At 47.0% G+C, this 20,849-nt stretch overlaps 1 protein-coding gene across 1 annotated transcript in view; it reads right to left on the minus strand.

The window, feature by feature from the left end:
• The window catches only part of PASD1 (PAS domain containing repressor 1), a 41,234-nt gene that overhangs the window by 17,593 nt on the left and 2,792 nt on the right, over positions 1–20,849 (minus strand). Inside the window, exons 2-5 of the mRNA XM_065729697.1 lie at positions 3,829–3,920; positions 2,314–2,370; positions 919–1,073; positions 582–673 (exon numbers count right to left, since the gene is read on the minus strand). Of these exons, the coding sequence (XP_065585769.1) occupies positions 582–673; positions 919–1,073; positions 2,314–2,345 (279 nt within the window). The 5' untranslated portion in view covers positions 2,346–2,370; positions 3,829–3,920. The remainder of the gene's footprint in view (positions 1–581; positions 674–918; positions 1,074–2,313; positions 2,371–3,828; positions 3,921–20,849) is intronic.

Here is a 20,849-nt window from a genome sequence, read left to right on the forward strand (position 1 = left end):
CTGGTCAATGGGCTCAGCCCGGCATAACAACAGTTAGCGGAGGGCTCACTCCTCAGCCACTTCTAAGAGAGAAATTTGTTTTGGTTCAGCTGGAACAAACTGGCTTGTTTGGTAAATTCCCAGAAAGAATGAACAGACTTTTCCAGGGAGGTGAGTCATGACATACTGATGAAAAAGGAGCAACGAAGACACCGCCGCACCTCCCGGCTCAGCCCAGCATACACCCTGATTCTGGCGGGGCAGAGAGCAGCAGCTGCCTATGCAGTGCAAGAGAAGTCCTCATCGGAGGAACGTGCAGTACAGAACCAAAGCTGTATTCCTAAGAAAGGAAAAATGCAGGCTCGTTGGGTGTTTCCAGAGCCAAAATGCCCTTTATCTTTAAGGGAGAGCAGACATACTCTTAATTCTACGCCTGCAAAGCATTTAGCACAACACCGCTCTCTATCAGGTTTGGATTAGATGTGCCAGCAGAGGAAAAATCATTAACACGGGGACCCACAGGTGAAAGGAACTGCATCTCTGAGCAACGCCACCACACTGATTAGTTCTCACTAATCTGTGCGGCTTTAATTTCTTCTTACCTCTAACATCAACTGGGTGAACTCCTCGTTGCTAAGAAATGAAGGCTTCCAGTCTTGTCTAATCTCACAGGCTTCTGTCTGTGCTGTGATTTCTTAAAGAAAAAGCATCAAAAAAGCAACATTACTCATAATCACCGGGACTTCTTTTTTTTTTTTTTTCCATTTTCAAGTAACACAATTTCTTTTAAGAGGCTTTCAGAGGAATCATCCTCAGATCGCTCCCCACACAAAGCTTTCTTACATGTGACACTGCATTTTCACATCGTCACGATGCAGGCACATTAGAAACCAAAAAAAGGAAGAGGGGACATCTGGGGCAGGCGGGTGCACTCAGTACCTTTCTGTTTCTGTAAGAAGTCGATGGTCCTCTGCAGTATGGTGGATTTGTCCATCTTGAGAGGGTGGCCGTGGCCCTGCAGCATCGTGCAGAGCTCTTTAATGAGGACATTGAACTGATCTCTCCTCTTCTTTTCAGATTTGTTACGTGATGCCCTGTGTGACACAAATGTAAATGTCACTCAGCAAAGCGAAGGCTCTGCAGCTCGACACAAGGCCCCGTCTCAGCAAAATGCTTTAAATGCAAGAATCTGAGCTCTGCTGGGACTGCTCGCTTGTACAGAATTAGGCTTGGGTGTCAGTGCAGTGCTGGTGCTCGGAGCCTTGCAGCAGGACCGAACTCGCCATCAGCAATGAACACCTGCAGGTAGCAAATAGCATTTACAGGTGTTTAAACATCCCTACGTCCATGCGTGCAGCATTTCTCACTCTTTCAAAATCAGGGATGACTACATGAAGGTGAAATCTCTCCAGCTGGAAAGTGCTGGCACCACACACTGCCTTTTTGCCCACTCCTGTTCTGCACTTAGCATACAGGCATGGAAAGGTCAAAACAAGAAGGCTGCCTCCTTCAATGGGTTTGTAATTGCAGAAGTAGCTTGTTGCCAGAGAACACTGTGCAGAGGCAACCTGACTGCAGAATGAAGTCAAGTACAAGCTCTCCTATCTGGTTTTGAAAATCTGGAGTAGCAGCAGCATGACTTATGAAACTAGGCATGTTAAGAGTCTGGCTGAGGAAACCACAGACTCGTTTCCAGCCTCCATTAATGCACTTTAAGAATGCTTTTATTAGGGCTTTATTAGAGGAGAAAGTAAATCCATTGAGTTTCCTCTGCAATGTTCTTTCCAAAGCCCATAGCTCAGATAACACTATTTTCATACAACCTCTTCCAGCAGTCATTAATTTTCTTTACGAGTGTATTCATGACGATACATGCTCCCTGTGCTCCCGACCAAGTGCAGGATGCAGCAAGCATTCCCCTTCACACTCAGGTTGGCATTTGAAGGTTCCCACACGCAGCATTTGCAACAGCCCTCTCTGTTTTGGCACTGCTGTATGATGAGTAATTAGAACAGAGCCAAGCTCTGCTGGAGGGAGACCAGTTCTGCCCTATGCTAAGCAGCACTGCCCCAGGTGGGGCCAACAAAATCACTGGGATGGTAAATAGCTCTGGAATAACATGAGACTCTGAGGGACAGGCAGTGTAATCCAAGGAGCACTGAGCTTGAAAATGGTGACATAATTACATTTTTTGTAGTCCACCGTGCACGGCCTGAAAAGCACAGAATTTTGCTTCTGACACGAGTGTCCCAAGTACTTTTTCAAGGATCAGACAACACAGCGTTTACAGTTCTCCCTCGGGAGAGCTTCCATGTTCTGTGCATCCCCTCATACCTCTTTGCCCTGTCCTTCTCATCTTCATCCATCAGTTCGTTTACTCAACGCAGGGCTCTGGAAGGAAGGGACAGAAGTACTTACTGAGACTTGCTGAGGATGTCAGACCACGGAGCTTACTGGTATGTGCGTTATGACCTCCTGGATGGTTTTATCATCTACTTCCCCAGCCTCCAATCCATTACTTGGGTTTCTTGCTTGTTCTGACCAAAAGTTTGAGGAGTGAAACCTTCGCCACATGCCAAAACTGGAAAAGAGCCAGCAGTCCCCAGGCTGCTCTTGCAGACCCCCCCCCCCCCCAATGAAATGGCTCCAATCCCAAGCAAGCCCAACTAGCACCTGACACAGCCAGGGGAACATGAGGGATGGGGAGCCCTACCAGCGCCCTGCTTTCTGCACAGCATCTCCTGGCAAATCTGAGAGCTGACCTCAGCTCGGTGCCTGGGCTAGGCAGCACCGTGTTTGGCCTGCCTGGGGGAGCCAGCCTGGCTGCTGAAGTTCACTGCAGTGCTTAAGGAGCATCTGAGACTTCTATCCCAGTGCAAGGGCATAGGAGGAAGGAGGAAGCTGTGCTGATCCCCAGCAGGATTAGTATTAGGCAATAGCAAGGTATGATCCAAGGGACAATATGAGACAGGTTCACCTGAAGTGCCCCACAGCCACTGCCTGCTGGTGGCTCCACCCCCCCCCCAGCTGTGTCCTACCATGGGGACTCACAGCATTTCAAGCTAGAGCCATTCCTTCGCTGACATCACTCAGGGAATGGAAGAGAACGTGAGCCAGCCTCCCCAGGGGAGTCACCATGGGCTGCTGCCTATTCAGGAACACTGACTGCTCCTGCAGCACAGCTGGTGAGAAAAGCCAGAGCCAACTCCTAGGAAGGATGTGGTTCTCTCAAGCCCCATGCAACGATGGCAAATTCAGCACAATGAGGGTGACCTCTTCACTGGCTACTCGTCCTCAGTGGCTCTGGTTGGTACATTGAAATAAAACCATCCACAACCAAAAGCATGTCAAGGACGATGCTCGTGGTATCGAAACGGAGGGAGACAAATGGATGGGGTTGGGCTTTTCAGTCCAGCAACAGGACAAGGGGCAGTGGGCACAAACAGCAACACTGGAAGTCCCTCATCAACATGAGGAAGAACTCCTTTCCTGTGAGGGGACAGAACCCTGGCTGCCTGGAGAGGTTTGGGGGGCTTCTTCTCTGGAGGAACTCAAACCCAACGGGACACACTCCTGTGCCACTGCTGTAGTGAACTGCTTTAGGGGGGTTAGATGTGGAGCTGCAGAGGACCCTTCCAACCCCTACGCTTCTGTGATTCTGTGAAACACGACAGAAAGTCACCCTCCCTCACTCCCCTGCTCTGGGGCCAGGAATCCTCTCCCTGCAGGAGACCTGGGCAGAGGAAACTGTGTGATTTCTTTAGTCCCCAAATGTGAACGTACTCCAACGGGAGGGAGTGGTTCTGGCTGCCTGAGTCACAGCAAGCTAACAGCCAAGTGAAACATTACCTGTTCTACTCCTCAGATTCATCAGTCCAGACTGACAGAGTGGGATTAGCACTTCTTATCACCATGTAAATAGAGATGGAGAAAAACTAATCCTGGAAGGAAAAGGAAATCTAGTTAAAACAGAGTTGCAAACAAGACATAGCCTAAAGTGCAGCAGTCACTGCAAGCTGAAGAAATCTGACGGCGTGGGTGAGAATCATGCATGGCTGTGACCATGAGCACTCAGGGACCTGGAGCTGAGACCAGGCCTGGGGCTGCTGGTCTGTCTGCACCCGCTGCCAGCAGTCTCTGGTGTCCAAAATGTCACAGGGCCCAGCAGCATGGAGGAACACAACCGAGCTGCCATGCCTGAGAGCAGCATCACCAACCACAGCCAAATGCTGTGCTTCCAAATTTAACAAACTTGTAATGCCCCAGAAGCCCAACTTTGAGTCACAACAAGAAGGGGACTGAAGCTCCTGACATAGCAAAAGCACAAGAGGAACGCATAAACATTTCAGGTGTTTCAGCCATAAGCGATTCAGGAAACTGCAGCTGAGATCAAGTCATCATTTTCAGTTCAAAACACAGATTTCCAGGGAAAACCTTACGCAACCACTGGTATTCTTGGTGAAGCTGCAGCAGAGAACAACACCTACGAGCTCAGGTAGGGCAGCCCTGCTCGGCCTCGTCTCACAGCAGCCTTACGCCGGTCAAATTACAAGCTTCTATTCCAGTTCAAAAGGAGCATGTGATCTTATTTGCTATCCTATTGACCTACATTATGACTGAAATTCCTATCTTGGCCACTGCTTTTCACGGTCAGTGCGATTTTTTCAAGATTATATCACTTTCTCCTCCAGAAGGATGACCCACATGGAAGTTTTGCTAACTCTTACTAAGTGCTAATATACGGAGCTGAAAAGAATATTCTTTTTAAAGCAATGAGTTATATTAAAAAAAAATACGTGGATCTACACTAACAGATTTATTATAACTTTTCAGAAAACACTTCTCATACACAGCCCTAAGCACAGAATCATTGAATGGTTTGGGTCGGAAGGGACCTCCCCTGGGTCCAACCCCAGCTGTAGGCAGGGACTCCTCCCACTGCAGCAGGTTGCTCACAGCCCCATCCAGCCTGGCCCTGAGTGCTTCCGGGCACTGGGCATCCACACCTCCTCTGGGCAACCTGTTCCAGTGTCTCACCACTCTCAATGCAAAAACTGAGTCAAACAAAAGGATTCATTCTGGGTTCAGAGAGTAAAGCTTTGCATAGAATCCTCCCCCACTGCCTTGCCTGTTGCCCGTCTCACAACTGGAAGCTGCCAGGAACTGGACGGGATCTGGCTAGCGTTCACCAAACCTAAACGAGGAGCGGGGCTCCAGTTCCTTGGTCTCCAGCAGAGCTGCTGCATCCCACTGAGCATGGCCAATGAAGGTAGGAGGTGATAAGGCTGCCCTGCATCTTTCCTGGGTGAGCCATGTCCCTGGTCAGTGGCAGCCCAGGCTCAGACACAATAAATGGCCATAAAAGAAGTCACAGGCCCAAACGTGTGGACAAGCTTTTTGCATGATGCAGCAGGATGGTGAGCTATAAAAAGTCTCAGCAGGAGACACCTAAGGACAAAATATTCTTAGCCGGATTAAGCACTTCAGGACTACATTTAGCTAAGTGCTTTTTGTCTTGTTATGAGCCAGCACTAAATATAGTAACCAGAATACTTAAGAATAGTTTCATAAGGGCTGTATACACTCCTCAGCAAGGTAAGGCACTTAGCACTACCGACAGCACTGTGTCTGCATGCTAAGAGTATTTCAAATAGCTGCAGATAGAATCTCTTTGACCTTAACTGTATTAACCAGAGGGATCAAAATTTATTTATTGCCTCCTGAAAATCCTCTCCTGCAGCAATCGGTGAGGACTCCTGAACTCTCCAGACAAGCTTTTGAACAAGAGAGGACACCTGTAGTACTGCCAGCAGCCTTTCCTGTGCTGCCTATGACAGGTGATGTGCAGTATTGCCATCAAGAAATGCATCCACCCTCTGAGGAGGGAAAAAGTTGTACAGAATGTCTCAAACAACACTCAGAGCATTTTAAGGGCAAGCTGCGTTTCAGACTTTTCAAATATCACCGTATTTAAAGTTGTTGCCAGGATTACAGAAAGGGCAGTGGTATACAACAGCCTTAACGAGACAGTGGAGCGCTCAGACACACACCCAAAAGCTGAAGTGCTGCTTCATCCTTTCCACAACACTATGGCATAACTGTCATGAAACTGAGAATAGAATAGAGAATGGTTTTTAACTCTTTGCTTTGCAGAGCTCATTGACTTCAGGAGCTATCTACAACTGCAACATGTCAAGTAAAGAAAACGTTTATTTATCAGGTAGCTGTAAAACATCAGAACTTTCATGCTACCTTGAGGACAGGTATCCTAGGGAATATAGGATTAGGAAGAATTATGCCCTGAAGCCAACAGCTCATATCAGTGCTTTAATGTTAAAGCTTTGGCTACACCACTTGCAAGGCAAGGACTGCTCGGTGAGAGCGATGCTGCCAATTCCTTCATGACTGGGAGCTTTCACCAGTTACCCAAAATTAGCCCTTATTCCAGCGAACTGCATCGCTTTTTCCAGCTATATCAAGTAAATATACTCTCATACTGGTTAAAAATACTCTCATACTCAATACTTTCATTCTAATGTACAGCATAAGAAGTATTTTAATCATGAGAAGGTGTCACACTCGTGAATTCCACAGATTTTACACGCAATGCATTCAGCAGAGATCTCTCAATGACAAGAAGCAGTGCTTTGCAGCACAACGTAGCCATAAATGGGAGAGTTAATGGCAAGACGATTTATATGTCAATATGTCAATGCTCCATTCTTCCAGAGGCACTGGGAGGGCATGGCTGCAGCTAACAGCTGAACAGCTGATTTAATTTTTAAGAGGCGGAATTTAACCTTTTCAGTAAAGTGTTACTGATTCAATTATAGGATGCTAATGTAAATGACATTTGAAAAACCATCTGAATGTTTTTGGCTGCTTTGCATAGATGCTGCGCTCTTGCACTGCCCAGCCACTCACCCACTGCACCAGGGAATGCTGCAGCTTTCTGGGAATGCCATCTTTCTCAAAAGTGGTTTCTCTCCACCTCCTCATTCCTTATCTGTCATCTTTGCCTTCCCATTGCTTTTCTCCTCTTCGTGTCCTGGCTTCTCTCTCTCAGTACTGAGTGCTGTGTGCAGTGCCGGGCACCTCACTGCAGTCCAGCTGTGGAGGCCCCGGAGCGTGTCCAGAGATGGGCAGCAGAGCTGTGAGGGCTCTGGAGCACAGTTCTGATGGGTGGTGGCTGAGGGAGCTTGGATTGGTCAGTGTGGAGCAGAGGATGCTCAGGGGGGACCTCACTGCACTCCCCAGCTTGCTAAATGGAGTTTGTGGTGAGGCAGGGTCGGTTGCTGCTCTTAACTAGAGATAGGATGAGAGGCAATGCTTCTAAGTTGCTTCAGGTTCAGGTTGGATATAAGGATAAATTCCTTCTCTGAAAGAGCACTGAGGATTGGCACAGGCTGCCCAGAGAGACGGTGGAGTCACCGTCCCTGAAGGTGTTCAAGACGGTGATGGAGATGTGGCAGTGAGGGACATAGGCAGTGTCTTGTTGGGGGTGGGCTGTTGTCTGGAAGAGGTGATCTTATTGGTCTTTTCCAACCTTAATGACAACTACGATTCAAAAGAGAACACCGTGACGCCCTCAGTCCTGCCAAGCTGCCTGGTGGTGCGAGCCTCAGGTTTGCCCAGGCCCAAGGCACACACAGCTCTCCAGCTATTTTAAGACTGCTGCTTTGGGGACCACACCAGCAGGGAGCACGTCGGTGCCTCCTCAGCACAGCTGGCTCCCACACCACACAGTCCTGTCTGTTGGACACCCCCTAATCCCCAGATCTCTTCCATGCACTTCCATTTTCCATCTCTGCCTGTATTGTCATACAGCATCCCTGCAGAAACCAGAACAAGGGAGTGGTGGCGGATTTATGAGACCCAAAAATTCTGTGTCACCTTCTATTCACCTGTCAGCAGGGGACCTTTTCTGCCCACCCTGTAACTGCAGCACCTTGATGCAGATACCCTTCCCTGCTGCACTGAGCTCTGCATTTAGCTTGTTACCCGTGACAGATTTATGACTACGTTGATTGTAGCAGCAACAGTTTCAGGCAGAAGCCAACAGGAGCACAAAGAAAATGGATTACACAAAACAGTTACACCACAAAGAAGGCTGTATCAGAACACCGTGATTCAGCACAGAAACAAAGCAAAAGGAAAGATACAGGGAGGAACAATGCTGATGTGGGTTTTCTATGGGTTTTGTGTTTTTTTCTTAACTAGGATATGCTGTCTTCTGACAAAGGGGAGAGAGATTAAAAACACGAACAGACACTTGAAAAGAAGAGATGATTACTGGAACATCGTGTTCTCTAGGATTTTTGTCGGATCCTGGAGAAAATAGCCAGCCAACTTTGTTCTGTTCCAGCAATTTGCGAAGCCTCGAAGGCGAAAAATACAACACCGGAGAAGACTACTTAAAATGTCTCCATGGTTTCGGTAACAAGAAGAGCGTGTATTTAATTAATTCTATCAATTTGTCTAATAGCCTCTTAAAATTCTCAAAACACGGCCGAGGGCAGGACTGCCCCTTCACAACCCCAGCTGCACGAAACCACAATTCCACTGCCATTAGCGGGGGAGGATAAAATCAAGTATGCAAATAGCATCTCTGCAGTCTTGGGTGAGTACCTGTGTTTATCTGCAGTTAGTACTGGAAAGGTAAATGTCTGCTGCACTAGGAAATGATGACCATGCATCTCACCCATAACATCAATACGTCGCTAACACACCTGGCTCATTCGTACTTCCAGACCTGAATGCTCAGACAGTAAGACAAAGACAGTTTGCCCTGGTGTGGAACAGCAGCAAAGGCAGTTGTCCACAACGAGTCCTCTGGCAGAAATTGAGACATGTTCTCATACAACCATTTCCAGGAAAGGCACATGGAGACAAAGAGGCAACAAGACTGAAATCTCCCAACCAGAAGTCTTTTGAACAGAATGTTCTCCAAAATTTCAAGAAAACATGCGATTTCTGGAAGTTCTGGTTTTGTTTTTGTCTGCTCCTGATGGTGCAAGGGCCCATGGGGATGCACAAACACAAAGACATATGGGGGCACTTCCATCTTATTCACTTATCTGGCAAATCACAAAAGATAACAACTGTGTGCGTGTGTGCTTCTGTTAACCCAGCAAATTTCAGCAATGAAAAAGGCAGCTCCAACAAGCTAAGAACAGAAAGCACCTCGACTTTGCAGCTTAAGCAAGATGGGCAACATCTGGTCCTTAGCTCAGATTCTGGGTATGGTCAGGGCTTCACTCAGCATAGATTCAGAGCAAACTTCCCTGACTTCTTCACATTTGGACTCAGTTTTGGCAGCTATGTAGGCACTAGGACCAACACGTTAACACTGTCTGTTTGGATATGTTTCCCTTAACTATCAATTGGATTTCCACGCTGGATGGAGCTGTGAGCAACCTGCTCTAGTGGGACGTATCCCTGCCTATAGCAGGGGGTTGGAAACAGATGATCTTAAAGGTCCCCTCCGACCCAAACCATTCTATGACACTGCTTTCTTTACTACGGGTGAAACTCCTCCCAAGCTAACATAAAGTTTATATGCCATTGAACAATCTTCTGTTAGGTCTTGTGCTCTCCCTGCTCACAGAATAAACGCAATCATCACACAGTAAAGGAAATCAGAATCTACAAATCTATAAGGCTGGGAGCGACCCAGTCAACCTAAATATATTTCTACCAGAAAGAGGCCAGCCCCCAGCAACCACCAGTTCGACAAACAAGATGAGAAGCATCCATGTCCTTAGCTGTTCTCCTTTTCTGCTCGATACATTCATTTTCAGTTCCTTTGTATTTCTCAGTCTTATATTCAAAATGTGCTTCAAGTGATGGAGGATGGTACAGGTGTGAGGATGAGCGTTTGGGCTTTGTGCTGGAGGTTGAACTAATGATGAAAAAAATAACAGTGAGGCCTGAGGGCTGCTTGCCTTGCAGAATAAAAGCAGAAGCCTTCCTATGGGCCAGGAGTGGGTCCTTGTTGGTTCCAGGACCACACTTCCAGACTGCTCCAGTGAGGTGAAAAAGGGGCTGCATGACTTGACTTCCAGTCCATCTGCTCACAGGCTGCAGGACCAGCAAAGAGCAGTAGCTGTTTGTGGACTGGAAGACCTTCCTTCACAACAGAAAGCCTTCTTCCTACACACAGCAATTCCTTGGCCATTGTCCTACAGATGCTCAGCTCGCTCCAAAGCCTGACAGCAACCGCAGCAGACCTCAGAATCACAGAATCACCAAGGTTGGAAAAGACCTCTAAGGTCATCCAGTTTAACCATCCGCCTACCACCAGTATTGCCCACTGAACCACGTTCCTCAGTACAACGTCTAAACATCTCTTGAACACCCCCAGGGACGGAGACTCCACCACCTCCTTGGGCAGCCTGTTCCAGAAACCGACCGCTCTTGGAGTTCGAAGAGCTGTGGAAGTAACGTATCTTCCCATTGCTTGTGAAGGTAAGATGGATTACCACCTCCCTGACGAACAAACGAGGTGGTGCCAGATGACCAGTGGGAGACCTTGGAAGTCTAGTTCAGCTCCATGGGATTTTCTATTAGACATATCTACTTTTCTGACACTAGGCAAGTGGTTTGCTGCCATTCCATTTCCCCTCTACTGCTTTTTACAGTGCAGTCTATAAACACAATTGTCACTGTTGTACAAGCGAGGAAACAAGGGCACACATTTCACTTCTGTCTCTTCTTAAGAGTGTGCCAGTTTAGAGAAGTTGGATTTGAAACAGTAAACACAGCTACAGCCTAATTGTCAGTAATGCTGAAAGCTAGCACAAGCACCTACAAACAAGGCACATTTTGGAAAAGCTTGACCTAAATCATTGGCCAAGGTCAGGCAGCAGAGTTAAGAAGTGAATCCAGATGTCCTGACGATTAGCCCTGTCTACTGGCACTCAGTCAAGCCTTCCCTCCTAAAAAAAGCTTCCCAAAGCAACAGGCTGCAGTCTTACAACTCCCTTAAATATGCAGCACTGATAAGAACCGATTTTCAAATGAAGGAGGGAAAAAAAGCCAACACAACAGTTCGTTATTTTTCCCTGAGGTGACCGCTGAGTGAGCGAGCAGTAGGAGGGGAGAGCTCACTGACCCCAAACTCCCTCCAGTTAAAACAAAAATAGAGATTCTCCTTCCCTTATAAAACAACACGAAGGAAAAAAAAATACAAAAAAAAAGTTCTGCTTCAGTAATCCTAGACCTGAGTAATTTAATCTGCTCTCTGTTGCAATCTGTTTTTCATGTGTATCACCAGCCTGGAATTTCTGGAACTCAATACATAAGGAAGCTATTCAAAAAAAAAGAAGAAAAAAAAAGGAAATACAGTGACAAAAGGATTAGAGATAGGTCTAAACTAGATCGAAAGCCTCCCAGCAGAAGAGGAAAATTCAGCTGCTGATCTTATCCACTTCAGCCCAAATCTCCAACCCAAGTGTGTTTCCCAGGGCCAGCCCACCTCTCTGCAGTGCTTGGTGCTGGGGAAGGACAGAGCAGCCCTGGGGCCACGCAGTGCTCCGGCAGCAGGAGTGGAGTGGCACCAGTTATCTGAGCAGTGCTGCTGCCCTACGTGAGAGATCTGCGAGAAAATTATAAAGAGCTTTAGTAGTTTAAATTCAAAGTCTCGCATGCAAGCTTGCTTAGAGTTTTATCTACTTATCCATTAAATGAATATCAAAGGATTCGCTGCAGCTGAGCTAACTGACCTCATTTTGTATCTCTGGCTCCACGCATCCAAGTTCAAGTGTAAGAAACTTCTTTCCCCTCTCAGTGTGTTCAGTTCTGCGGTGTTCCAGGTATAATGTGCATAAGTCAAAAGCAATTTAAACAAAGCGCTCACATTTCAGAATTTTGTCTTATCCTCATTTGGCTCCGAGAATTTCAGCTGTTTCCCTTCAATGATCTGCTCACATCTGCTCTCCAGCTGAGCTGTGTTCATGCCCCACTGACCTTGCTGCTGCCATCGCTGTAATCTTGCGGCTGAGAATAACCAGCCACGCACCCCATCCCTGCAAGCGCCGGGAGCCTTTCCGAAGACAGGAGGTACAAAAGAGCCGACTTTTATGTAAGGGGGAAAAGAAGGAGTCCAGAGAAAAAAAACTCACTCAGGTGAGTGATGGGAACCGCATGCCGGAGCAGCCCCGCCTGCTCCCTTGGGGAACGGGAACCGGAGGCGTCAGCATCTTGCAGGATTATGCCCTGCAACGGCAGCTGGCAGATATTCTTCTAATGCAGAGTACAGCGGCACCGTTCACACTCATTTGATTCTATTTGCTGCTGTTCCTATTCAACCCCGACTAATCCGATCAAGTTATTTCTTGGCCTGCGACTTGGAGCCGAGTAAGTAAACACTTTTCGTAAGGTCTGAGCCCAATTGTTCCACGTGTATGATTAAGCACTGGACACGAGCATTATTGTGAGAAAACTCACCTCATTACTCAGAGTTTTCAAAACACCTCACAGTTGTCCTGAAGTGGTAATTTTCCACCCATGTTTTACCTTCTGCATACAAACACAACACGGCTGCCAACGGGGTCCCGAAGAACAACTTCTTCACTGTGCAATGGTGGAGCACTGGAACAGGCTGCCCGGACTGGAGATGTTCAAGACCCTCGTGGACGCCCAACTGCTCAGCCTGGTCTGGGGAGCTGCTTTGGCCGGGGTGCTGGACTGGATGATCTCTGGAGGTCCCTTCCAACCCCTACAGTTCTGTGATTCTGTGATACACATTTGTGCTTCATCTAGCTTTAAGAGCAGCTCTTTTGAGCTGAAAATAGCTAATAATTGCCCCACTTGGTCTGTAAGTTGCAAAGTATTTTCTGTGGCTACCAGGCTTTCTCCTTGTTTACTGAGAAGAAGACAGGACGGATGATAAACACAGCCAGTAAAAGCATATTGGACCAAGTAATGCTCATCGGTCACATTTGTGCTCAGTACTGCTAGAAGACTTCGGAACCAGCAAAGCTGCTGATCCAACTGTAATTCCACTGTGATTACACCAAGGATGAATTTGAGTTCTTGAAGCTTACACGTATTTTTTAAGAAGAACTGCTGCCACGTACGACTGGAAGTGCTAATAATATAGCTGGCTCTTTAGAACAACCTCCACACCTTCTCTTTCTCTTCTCTGAGTCACATTTAACTTCACATCCAACATTCTCTTTCGCGATATCTTGCCCACGTCACTCCTGAACTATCTCCTCAAAAGATGTGATTTGTTCTGAAAGCTTTGGGAATGAAAGAACGTTTGAACAATTAACTGCAACCATCTTCCTCATTGTGCACAGTACTGCAAATGTGCACTGAAATACAACCAGAAAGCAGAACTTCTGCAATGAGAGACAAAAGGAAAGGATACACACCAACATTTCTCTCTCTCTTATTACTTGCTACCCATTTTTAGACTACAAATACGACAGCCACTGGAGCACTTTAATTCTGGGTCATTATTGTTACACATATTATGCACAAAGACCCAAGTCCTCATTCTGTCACACAGATAAGATAGTCACACACATTTTTTCCCTTGCAGTTTTTTTTACATAGCTGGCTGGATAATCAGCCAAAATAACATACTATGACTCAGCACGGCCGAACGTCCACTTCGCTTTGGGGATTCTCTTGGAGATCTTTTTCTTTAAACTCTTTAAGACCAGGAAAGATGGGTCCCTCCCAGAAAACGAGCAAAAAAGATTTGAGTAAACACAGAGACTCTGGGGGAGAGGAAGGGATCAAACTGATGTGTGCCTGCTGCTGACCTTCCAAGAGGCTTGGTCTGACCCACGCTGTGATCCTGATGCTACAGCAGGGCAGACACTGATGCTCTGCCTCCGCTGGATTGCACACAGTCTCTCGTTACCTGCAGGCTGGCAGGGATTCCTCTCCCCTGGCAGGGGGGAGGATGTGGGACAGGTCTGGAAACGTCCCAGAAGGATGAGTCCATGAAATTAGGCACATGTGTTTCTTCTGGACAACAAAGTGCTCTATAATGATTATAATAACGGTGTGAGCACGCAGAACATATATGAAGAGCAAAGCACTTCAAACCACACAGACCAGCAGCGTCCGCAACGTTTAATGCACTCAAATCAGGCTGGCTGGGAAGATAAACATCAGAACCAGCTGATGGAAAGAAACAATGCACGTGCCCACAAACCACACAGGTTAAAGGGGATCTTGTTTCTGTGCCAATCGGACCACGTAATGCCACCAAGGCCGGCACGACCCTGACGAACACTTATGCGGCGGCATGAAGCCAGCTGCAGAAGTTAAAAACATCTGTGACCTTTAGCTAGCAGTCCCAGTTTCCTCAGGATTTCACACTGTGTTGGAGAGGCAAATATCATCTGTACTCACAGCCTCCCTCTTTGTGCGCTGCTGTCATGTACGTCTCCTACAGACCATGAGCCAGTTTCACAGTGGTTTAGACTAAACTCAAGTGGGGAAAACATTCGGTTAGGCAGAGAGAAAAACAAAAGCTTCCTCCTTCCTTCTCCTCCTCCCAGCAGCAGTAAAACTCCCTGTAAGCTCGCAGGGATCTCATCCTTCCTAGTGTGAACGTTCCTTCCAGCTCAATTTACTTTTGCTGTCAGTAAGTGAGAAGTGGCAACCACTCACAAAATTAAAGCCGTGTCCTTAATTACTGCTTAATTACCGCAGCAGCAGTGGCCATGCTCACTACAGCACACAGACCAGCACCAGAGCGGGCCAGCGTGGGGCCAGGCCCGGAGCGACACTTGGGTCTCAGACGGTTGCCTTCATGCTGACACTGAAACCTGTGCCATGATCGCGCCCAAGTGGCAAAACGTGCAGGCCCTGCACACAGCTGGGCTGCCGTGGGGAGCGGCCCAAGGACCCGTGCTGCTTCCTCTGATGCCGAAGTGTACATGAATGAGAAATCAAATGCAGTATCACAAAACGCTTCTCATCAGCGGCGGAAGCTTGTTTACCACTGCTGTAGTAGCTGAACTGCTGAATGAAATATTTACAACTATTCACGCAATCAAACTCATTTTCCTTAGGAAATAACTGATTAGGTATCTCACATCTGTTCCTGACAATGATTTCAGCCTGTGCTGATCCATCTCTAGTCCTGACATGAATGTTAATGTTTCAGTAACAGTCATCCTTAATGGAAGGGCGATGACAGGCTGTGCTGGGGAAGACCTGCACCGCCAGGTGAGGATGACACCACCAGCCCACAGCTCTCTCCAACCTCATGACCCAGGGCTTCAGAAGCCTGTCAGGAGACAGAAGCTGGAGCAGAGCTTGATGTGGAATTATCTTGGGAATTATCTATCTGTACCTGTCATAAGTTTTTAATATCTCACAGCTGTTTGCTTTCTCCATGCAGAAGAACAATCCTGCTCTGCCAGACTGGCATTGCATGTCCTCCTTCCAGCACAATTTCCTTATCGGGGCTTTCTTCAGATTGAAGATATTGCAAGCGTTACAAGGCTAGGAGGAATATCAGCTGCTAGTAAAGCTGACTGAGATGATTCCTTAATAACACATGACATTTGCGACAGAAAAGGCACCAACCTAAAAATGCCACACTTCTGCTGTTCTATGAGCAGACTCTCAAAGCCATGGCACTGTTAGAAACACAGGGAGAAAACTAATGCTTGGTTATTCTCATTTAATTAAGCCAGCAATCCTCTTTTCCGCAGTAATTCTATCTCAAAGACTTATAAAAATGAAGGAAAAGAAAGTATTCATTGGAGTGCCCCTAAACTCCACGCTCTCCAGTACTGTAAAGACCTTCTCAAGTCAACTGCAGAGCTCCTCAGCGCTGCACTGAAGATGCCACAGACAAAACACTATTGGTACTTTGGTCCCACTGGTACTGCATGTTGGTTGTGCCAGTAGTCAGGTCTGATGATGGCAACCAGGTCAGAAAAACACTTTCAGCAACACCAATGATCGCTACAAATTTTATTTCACGGTCAAGGAAACAAATAAAAATAAGGGAAGGAAATTTGTCTGCATTTTTTTTCTGTTTGACCTTGAGGAGCTGTAGGTCAAACAGAAACAGTCTATGTATCTGTCTCAGCAGTAAAGTCTGGCACAGATAGAAATGCCTCATAAAAAGTAGATTTCAAACACAATTCAAAGAAGATTAGACTGACAATTCATCTCTCTGAGGACTTCAAGACGCAGCAAATAAGCACTATGCCTTCTATGTCAAGCAGCTCATCGTCCGATTTGTTCACTGATACATCTTGTTTGAACAACACAAACTGACTACATTGAAAAATCCCAGCTCAGTCTCTCAGTACGGTAGCTTTGGGAATAAGATGATTTATATTTACAAAATTTTACTTGCTGTGCAATCAAGTTCACATTAATACAATACACAATCGCTAATGACAACTTTTAAGAAAGATGCTATTCCAGCTGGATCGCTTATTAATATTTATATGCTTTCCTTCAAAAATAAAAATAAAAACAAAAACACAAAAGTTGTCATCTTCTTTCGAGTTATTATTTTTCCATCCCTGGAGAGAAAACAGAGATTGTCCTCTAGTCACAACAGCCTGCTATCAACCATCAAATCAGCCAAAGACTCCAGATCTGGACTGCTCTACTAGCTGCATTTTTAGCTAGGAATACATACACTCAGGGAATCCAGCTCCACATTCTAAACAGTGTTCTGCAAGATGAAGTTCTGACCCAGCCTTTGTTTCCAAGTGTTTCAGTACCAATTTTAGTCCTCTGTGCTTCATTTTCTCCCATTTCAGGCACAAGATCATTGCCCTGTATGGACCCTACACCAGGACTGTTGCAGTTACATTTGCTTTCCTACTCTTCTGGCACACTCTCCTTCCAAACTGAATAATTTCCAGATAGAAAACCAGAATGGCACAAGATCTCCCCAAATAACAGTGTTTTCAGCAAGGGTTCCTGAATTGTGCAAACTTCTCTCAGTCACAGACTTCTGCTCCATTCACAGTGAGACACAGGCAGCAGAAGAAGCAGAGGTGGAAGGTGCCCAGCTAAGAAAGGCAGCGAGCTTCATGAAGGCAGAAGGAGCAGTGAGAGCTGCGTCCCAGGACTGGCACATATCCCCTCTGCACTACCCAGCTCCGTATCGCTGCTGCCATGCGGGAGGCCAACCCCAGAGCTTCTGACAGAAAGAAAATACAGTAGCTCACTTTTTCTGCGTTGACTCACTGTCTCCACTAAATGACGAGGCTCCGCTCCCTGCAATAAGCAAGATTAAATAGAAAACGTAGGTGTTAAAATTAGCACAAAGCATTTGTTTTGTTAAAACTTCCTACTGCGCCCCTTCCATTGGGAGCCTGCCCTGAATGAAGCTGTTCCAATTGTTCTGAGTGAAAAGCAAACCATGGGCACTCCTCTTCCACATACCCAGCAGTAGCGGGGCCGACCAAAAGCCTGCCTCTTTGCTGCATGTGACTCACTTAATGCAAGCACTTACTTAATACATCACTTAATAAAACGTGATTAGAAACAATTTGATCAGAGTACTTCTAATTTACTGTAAATCGTGGATGCACACGTTGCGCTTGGAGACGGGACAAACAGGTTTACAGCCACACTTCCTCAGCGCGGCTGTCACCTCCCCAGCTATTACTGCCTCTCTAATTGCTGGTTGCTGCAACAAGCCAACATGGGGCCAAACACACTGCATCCTCCTCAGCCCATAAAGACGTACTCTGGGACTGGCACTTACTGCGCAGACAGAAATGAGAGCTCAGTCCTTGCCTCCGTGGGGCCAGTCAGCCCAGCCCTTTCAGATACAGCCTCTTTCTTTGCTTGAAAGCCTTCACAAAGTGCTGCCATGTGCATGCAAAACAATTAATGGCAAGGGAACTGTTATCAGCTCATCTATTGCTCATTTATTTCTCCAAAAAATGGTTTACCCAGTAGGGTGCCTGTGGTCAAAACTTTATGTTCCTGAAGCAATGTGCCATGCTGAGCTGTGAGATAAAGTCAGATTAAAGTAGGCTGAGCCCAGAAGAGAACAAACAAACCTTATTAATTTATTTTACGCATGTGTGTATGCATGTGTTTGTGGGCTGAACGGATGAAGCAAGAGAGGAGAGTAGCATTTTTATGGATATGATTCCTGCCATTGCTACACACTTGAAAATCTTGCTTAGGCTCAGGCAGTTTGTAAACAAGAATAAACACACCTACAAATATCTCTGCATTTAGCTATTAGTCAATCAGTTAATCGACCTGTCTATGCCTGGCAACCAGCAAAGCACCTCACATTGACTTACACATCACTTACAGGGCAGAGGGAACAATAATGGTGGGGAAAGAGGTCCGGCCTAAGTGCCAGATGTCACACTGCCACGAGGACAAGAGAGGCCTGCCTAAATCCCTGCCTAGAGCCAGGGCTGAGGGCAGCGTGGATGGTGGCTGCTGACACCAATGCTGCAGACTGCTTAGGGTGCTCAGGACCAGCAGGGTCCCCTGCTCTGTCAGCTGTTCCAGGCCCACGTGCTCTGCAGAGGGCAGCTGATGGCCACAGACACCTCCTGCACGGCCCCAAGCATCCCACGAGTACCTGCCACCTCCAGCTACTCCCTGCCTCCTTCCCAAGGACAGGCGCATTTTACTGTGCTCTCTGGGACAGTGTTGTCATGGTTTTGGCTGAGGGAGAGTTAATGTTCTTCGCAGAGGCTTGTATGATGCAGTGTTTTGCATTTTTGATGAAGGTAGCAGTGATAATGCACTGCTGTTTTAGTTGTGGCAGAGCAGCGCTTACACAGAGCCAAGGACGCCCAGCTCCATGTGGGGATAGAACCAGGACAGCCAACCCAGAACAGCCAGAGGACGTCCTTACCTCAACCCTTGGGCTCTCACACCTCTACTTTCCAAATTCTCTGCCCGTCCCACCTGGGGAGAGGGCGTGCACGGCTGCGTGGTGCTGAGCTGCTGCTCGCCTAAAGCACAGCCAATGCTTGGGGTGCCTCTCAGTTACCATAGCGCTGCGCTACAGCGAAGTCGGCAAATTAATCAATTATACAATCGTGTTTGCTAAGAATACAAGGCATGGTCAGATGATCCAACGCATTTCAGCAGCTCCACGCAGTTGGGTAAGTACGCTTCCTTGTCTGCAATCTCAGTGTTATCCTCATGTGCACTGTCATTTTTCCATATTTCGATTTCTCTTAACAGGCAGCCTATCAGGTACGGGATCTCCGCTCCAGGCTACGCCAAGCTGTTTTCCTTCTTCCTTGCCTGCTTGCTATCTGTCTTTTATTTTTCCCTTTCTTTCTCTTTTTCTTGTAAGAAGAAAACGTAACAAAATGCACATTATTATTCATCAACTTTCCTATAACAAAACTGTCCTGTTAAAAATACTACCTCATCCCTAATGGCCAGCATCCTCCTATTCTTTCTTTTTCTGCACAGTTTACAGCACTTTACTCTGATCAGCAGCAGGGCAGAGCGCACTGTAAGTCCAGCTTTGCAACACATCTTAGGAGCATCAAGTAGCAAGGGAGCAGTGGGGACATCAAGATCAGCTCTCCAGCCTCAGGAACCAGCGCTGTTAGGGCTAAAATGACGGCATCTCTTCAGCCTTCCACCAGGAGCCTCAGAACACATCCTCACACCACACAACAAAGTTACAGCTCACCCCATGAGCAAGTCGACCCCAGCTCCCAAGAATGCAGCAGAAGCCACGATGCATGGGGCTGATGTAGCTCTACAAACAAAACCAGGGCCACTCTCCTTGCAACATCACATTTAAGATACAAATATAGCGGAGACCAAAGGACTAATTCTGCAAACTTAATTTCCTATCTCCAGGAACTCTATCTGTCCAGTTTAACTGTGTAATCTCCTTCATAATATTATCAAGATCTATCTCAAAACCACTCTAATTGAAAGACCATTACACAACTTCAATCCTTAGGTAGTTGGAAGCTTTCTTCTAATTTCCCATTCAAATTTATTCACGACCAACTTACACAATTTAATCTTGTGTGGTTGCTAGCTTTTGACTCACACAGGTTTTCCTCCTCCTTGCTATCGAGTCCCAAGCTGTGCGTAAAAAGACTTTGTGTAACCCATCCCCTCATTTGTTCAATTGGGCAGAGCTAAACAAATTAAGCTGTTTAACTCTCACGTCATACAGTAGAGAGCACGTCAGCGTGACCACATCTAGCCCTCCTACTGTTCTAATTTAACATTTTCCTGCCCAGAAAACGTCTGTTGTTTCCAGAGCTACGTGAGATCCCACTCGGTTCCCCCACCAGCAGCAGAAAGCTCTTGCACAAGGATAAAACTACACTTGCTGCAATCTGCCCCGTGCCTGTCCTTAGACACCCACAAATGGCACTGGTGTCCCCAGCAGCAGTGTCCCACTGCCTGCTCACAGCCAGCCCCGACCAGCCGGTGCCACGCATCCCTCCCTCCTGTCCCCGTCACGGTGAGCTCTGCTTCACACTGGAAATTCTTGTTGGTCTATATGAGCAAAACCTGGCACAGCTTTGCACCCGGTGCTATTAAATGTCATGTCATTCTATCACTCCCATCAACAAAGTCAACTAAATTCCTTTCCTCTGACAGCCCGGTGCTGTTCCGTACGGACCCCACCTCCCCGAGCTCCCTGTGCCCCCCTGTGCTGCAGGACCCAAAGCAGCAGCACTGTATGCTCATTCTCCTCATTCCTCCCAGGCTCTGCGAGCACCGCTCTCCATTCATATAGCTTTATTTGGATACCTTCTGACTGGCCAGCTCCATCTCCACCATTCAGCTTTCACACCGAGCCACCACCTTCATTTTAACCAACCTTGTCGTGTGGGGCATGGTATCAAGTGCTTGGCTCTACATAAATCACATTCCTGCATTACCCCACCTAAGAAATCTGT

Source organism: Cyrtonyx montezumae, unplaced genomic scaffold (assembly GCF_038088225.1).
Source record: "Cyrtonyx montezumae isolate F1298 unplaced genomic scaffold, pur_monq_1.0 scaffold_11, whole genome shotgun sequence".
Classification (NCBI taxonomy): domain Eukaryota; kingdom Metazoa; phylum Chordata; class Aves; order Galliformes; family Odontophoridae; genus Cyrtonyx; species Cyrtonyx montezumae.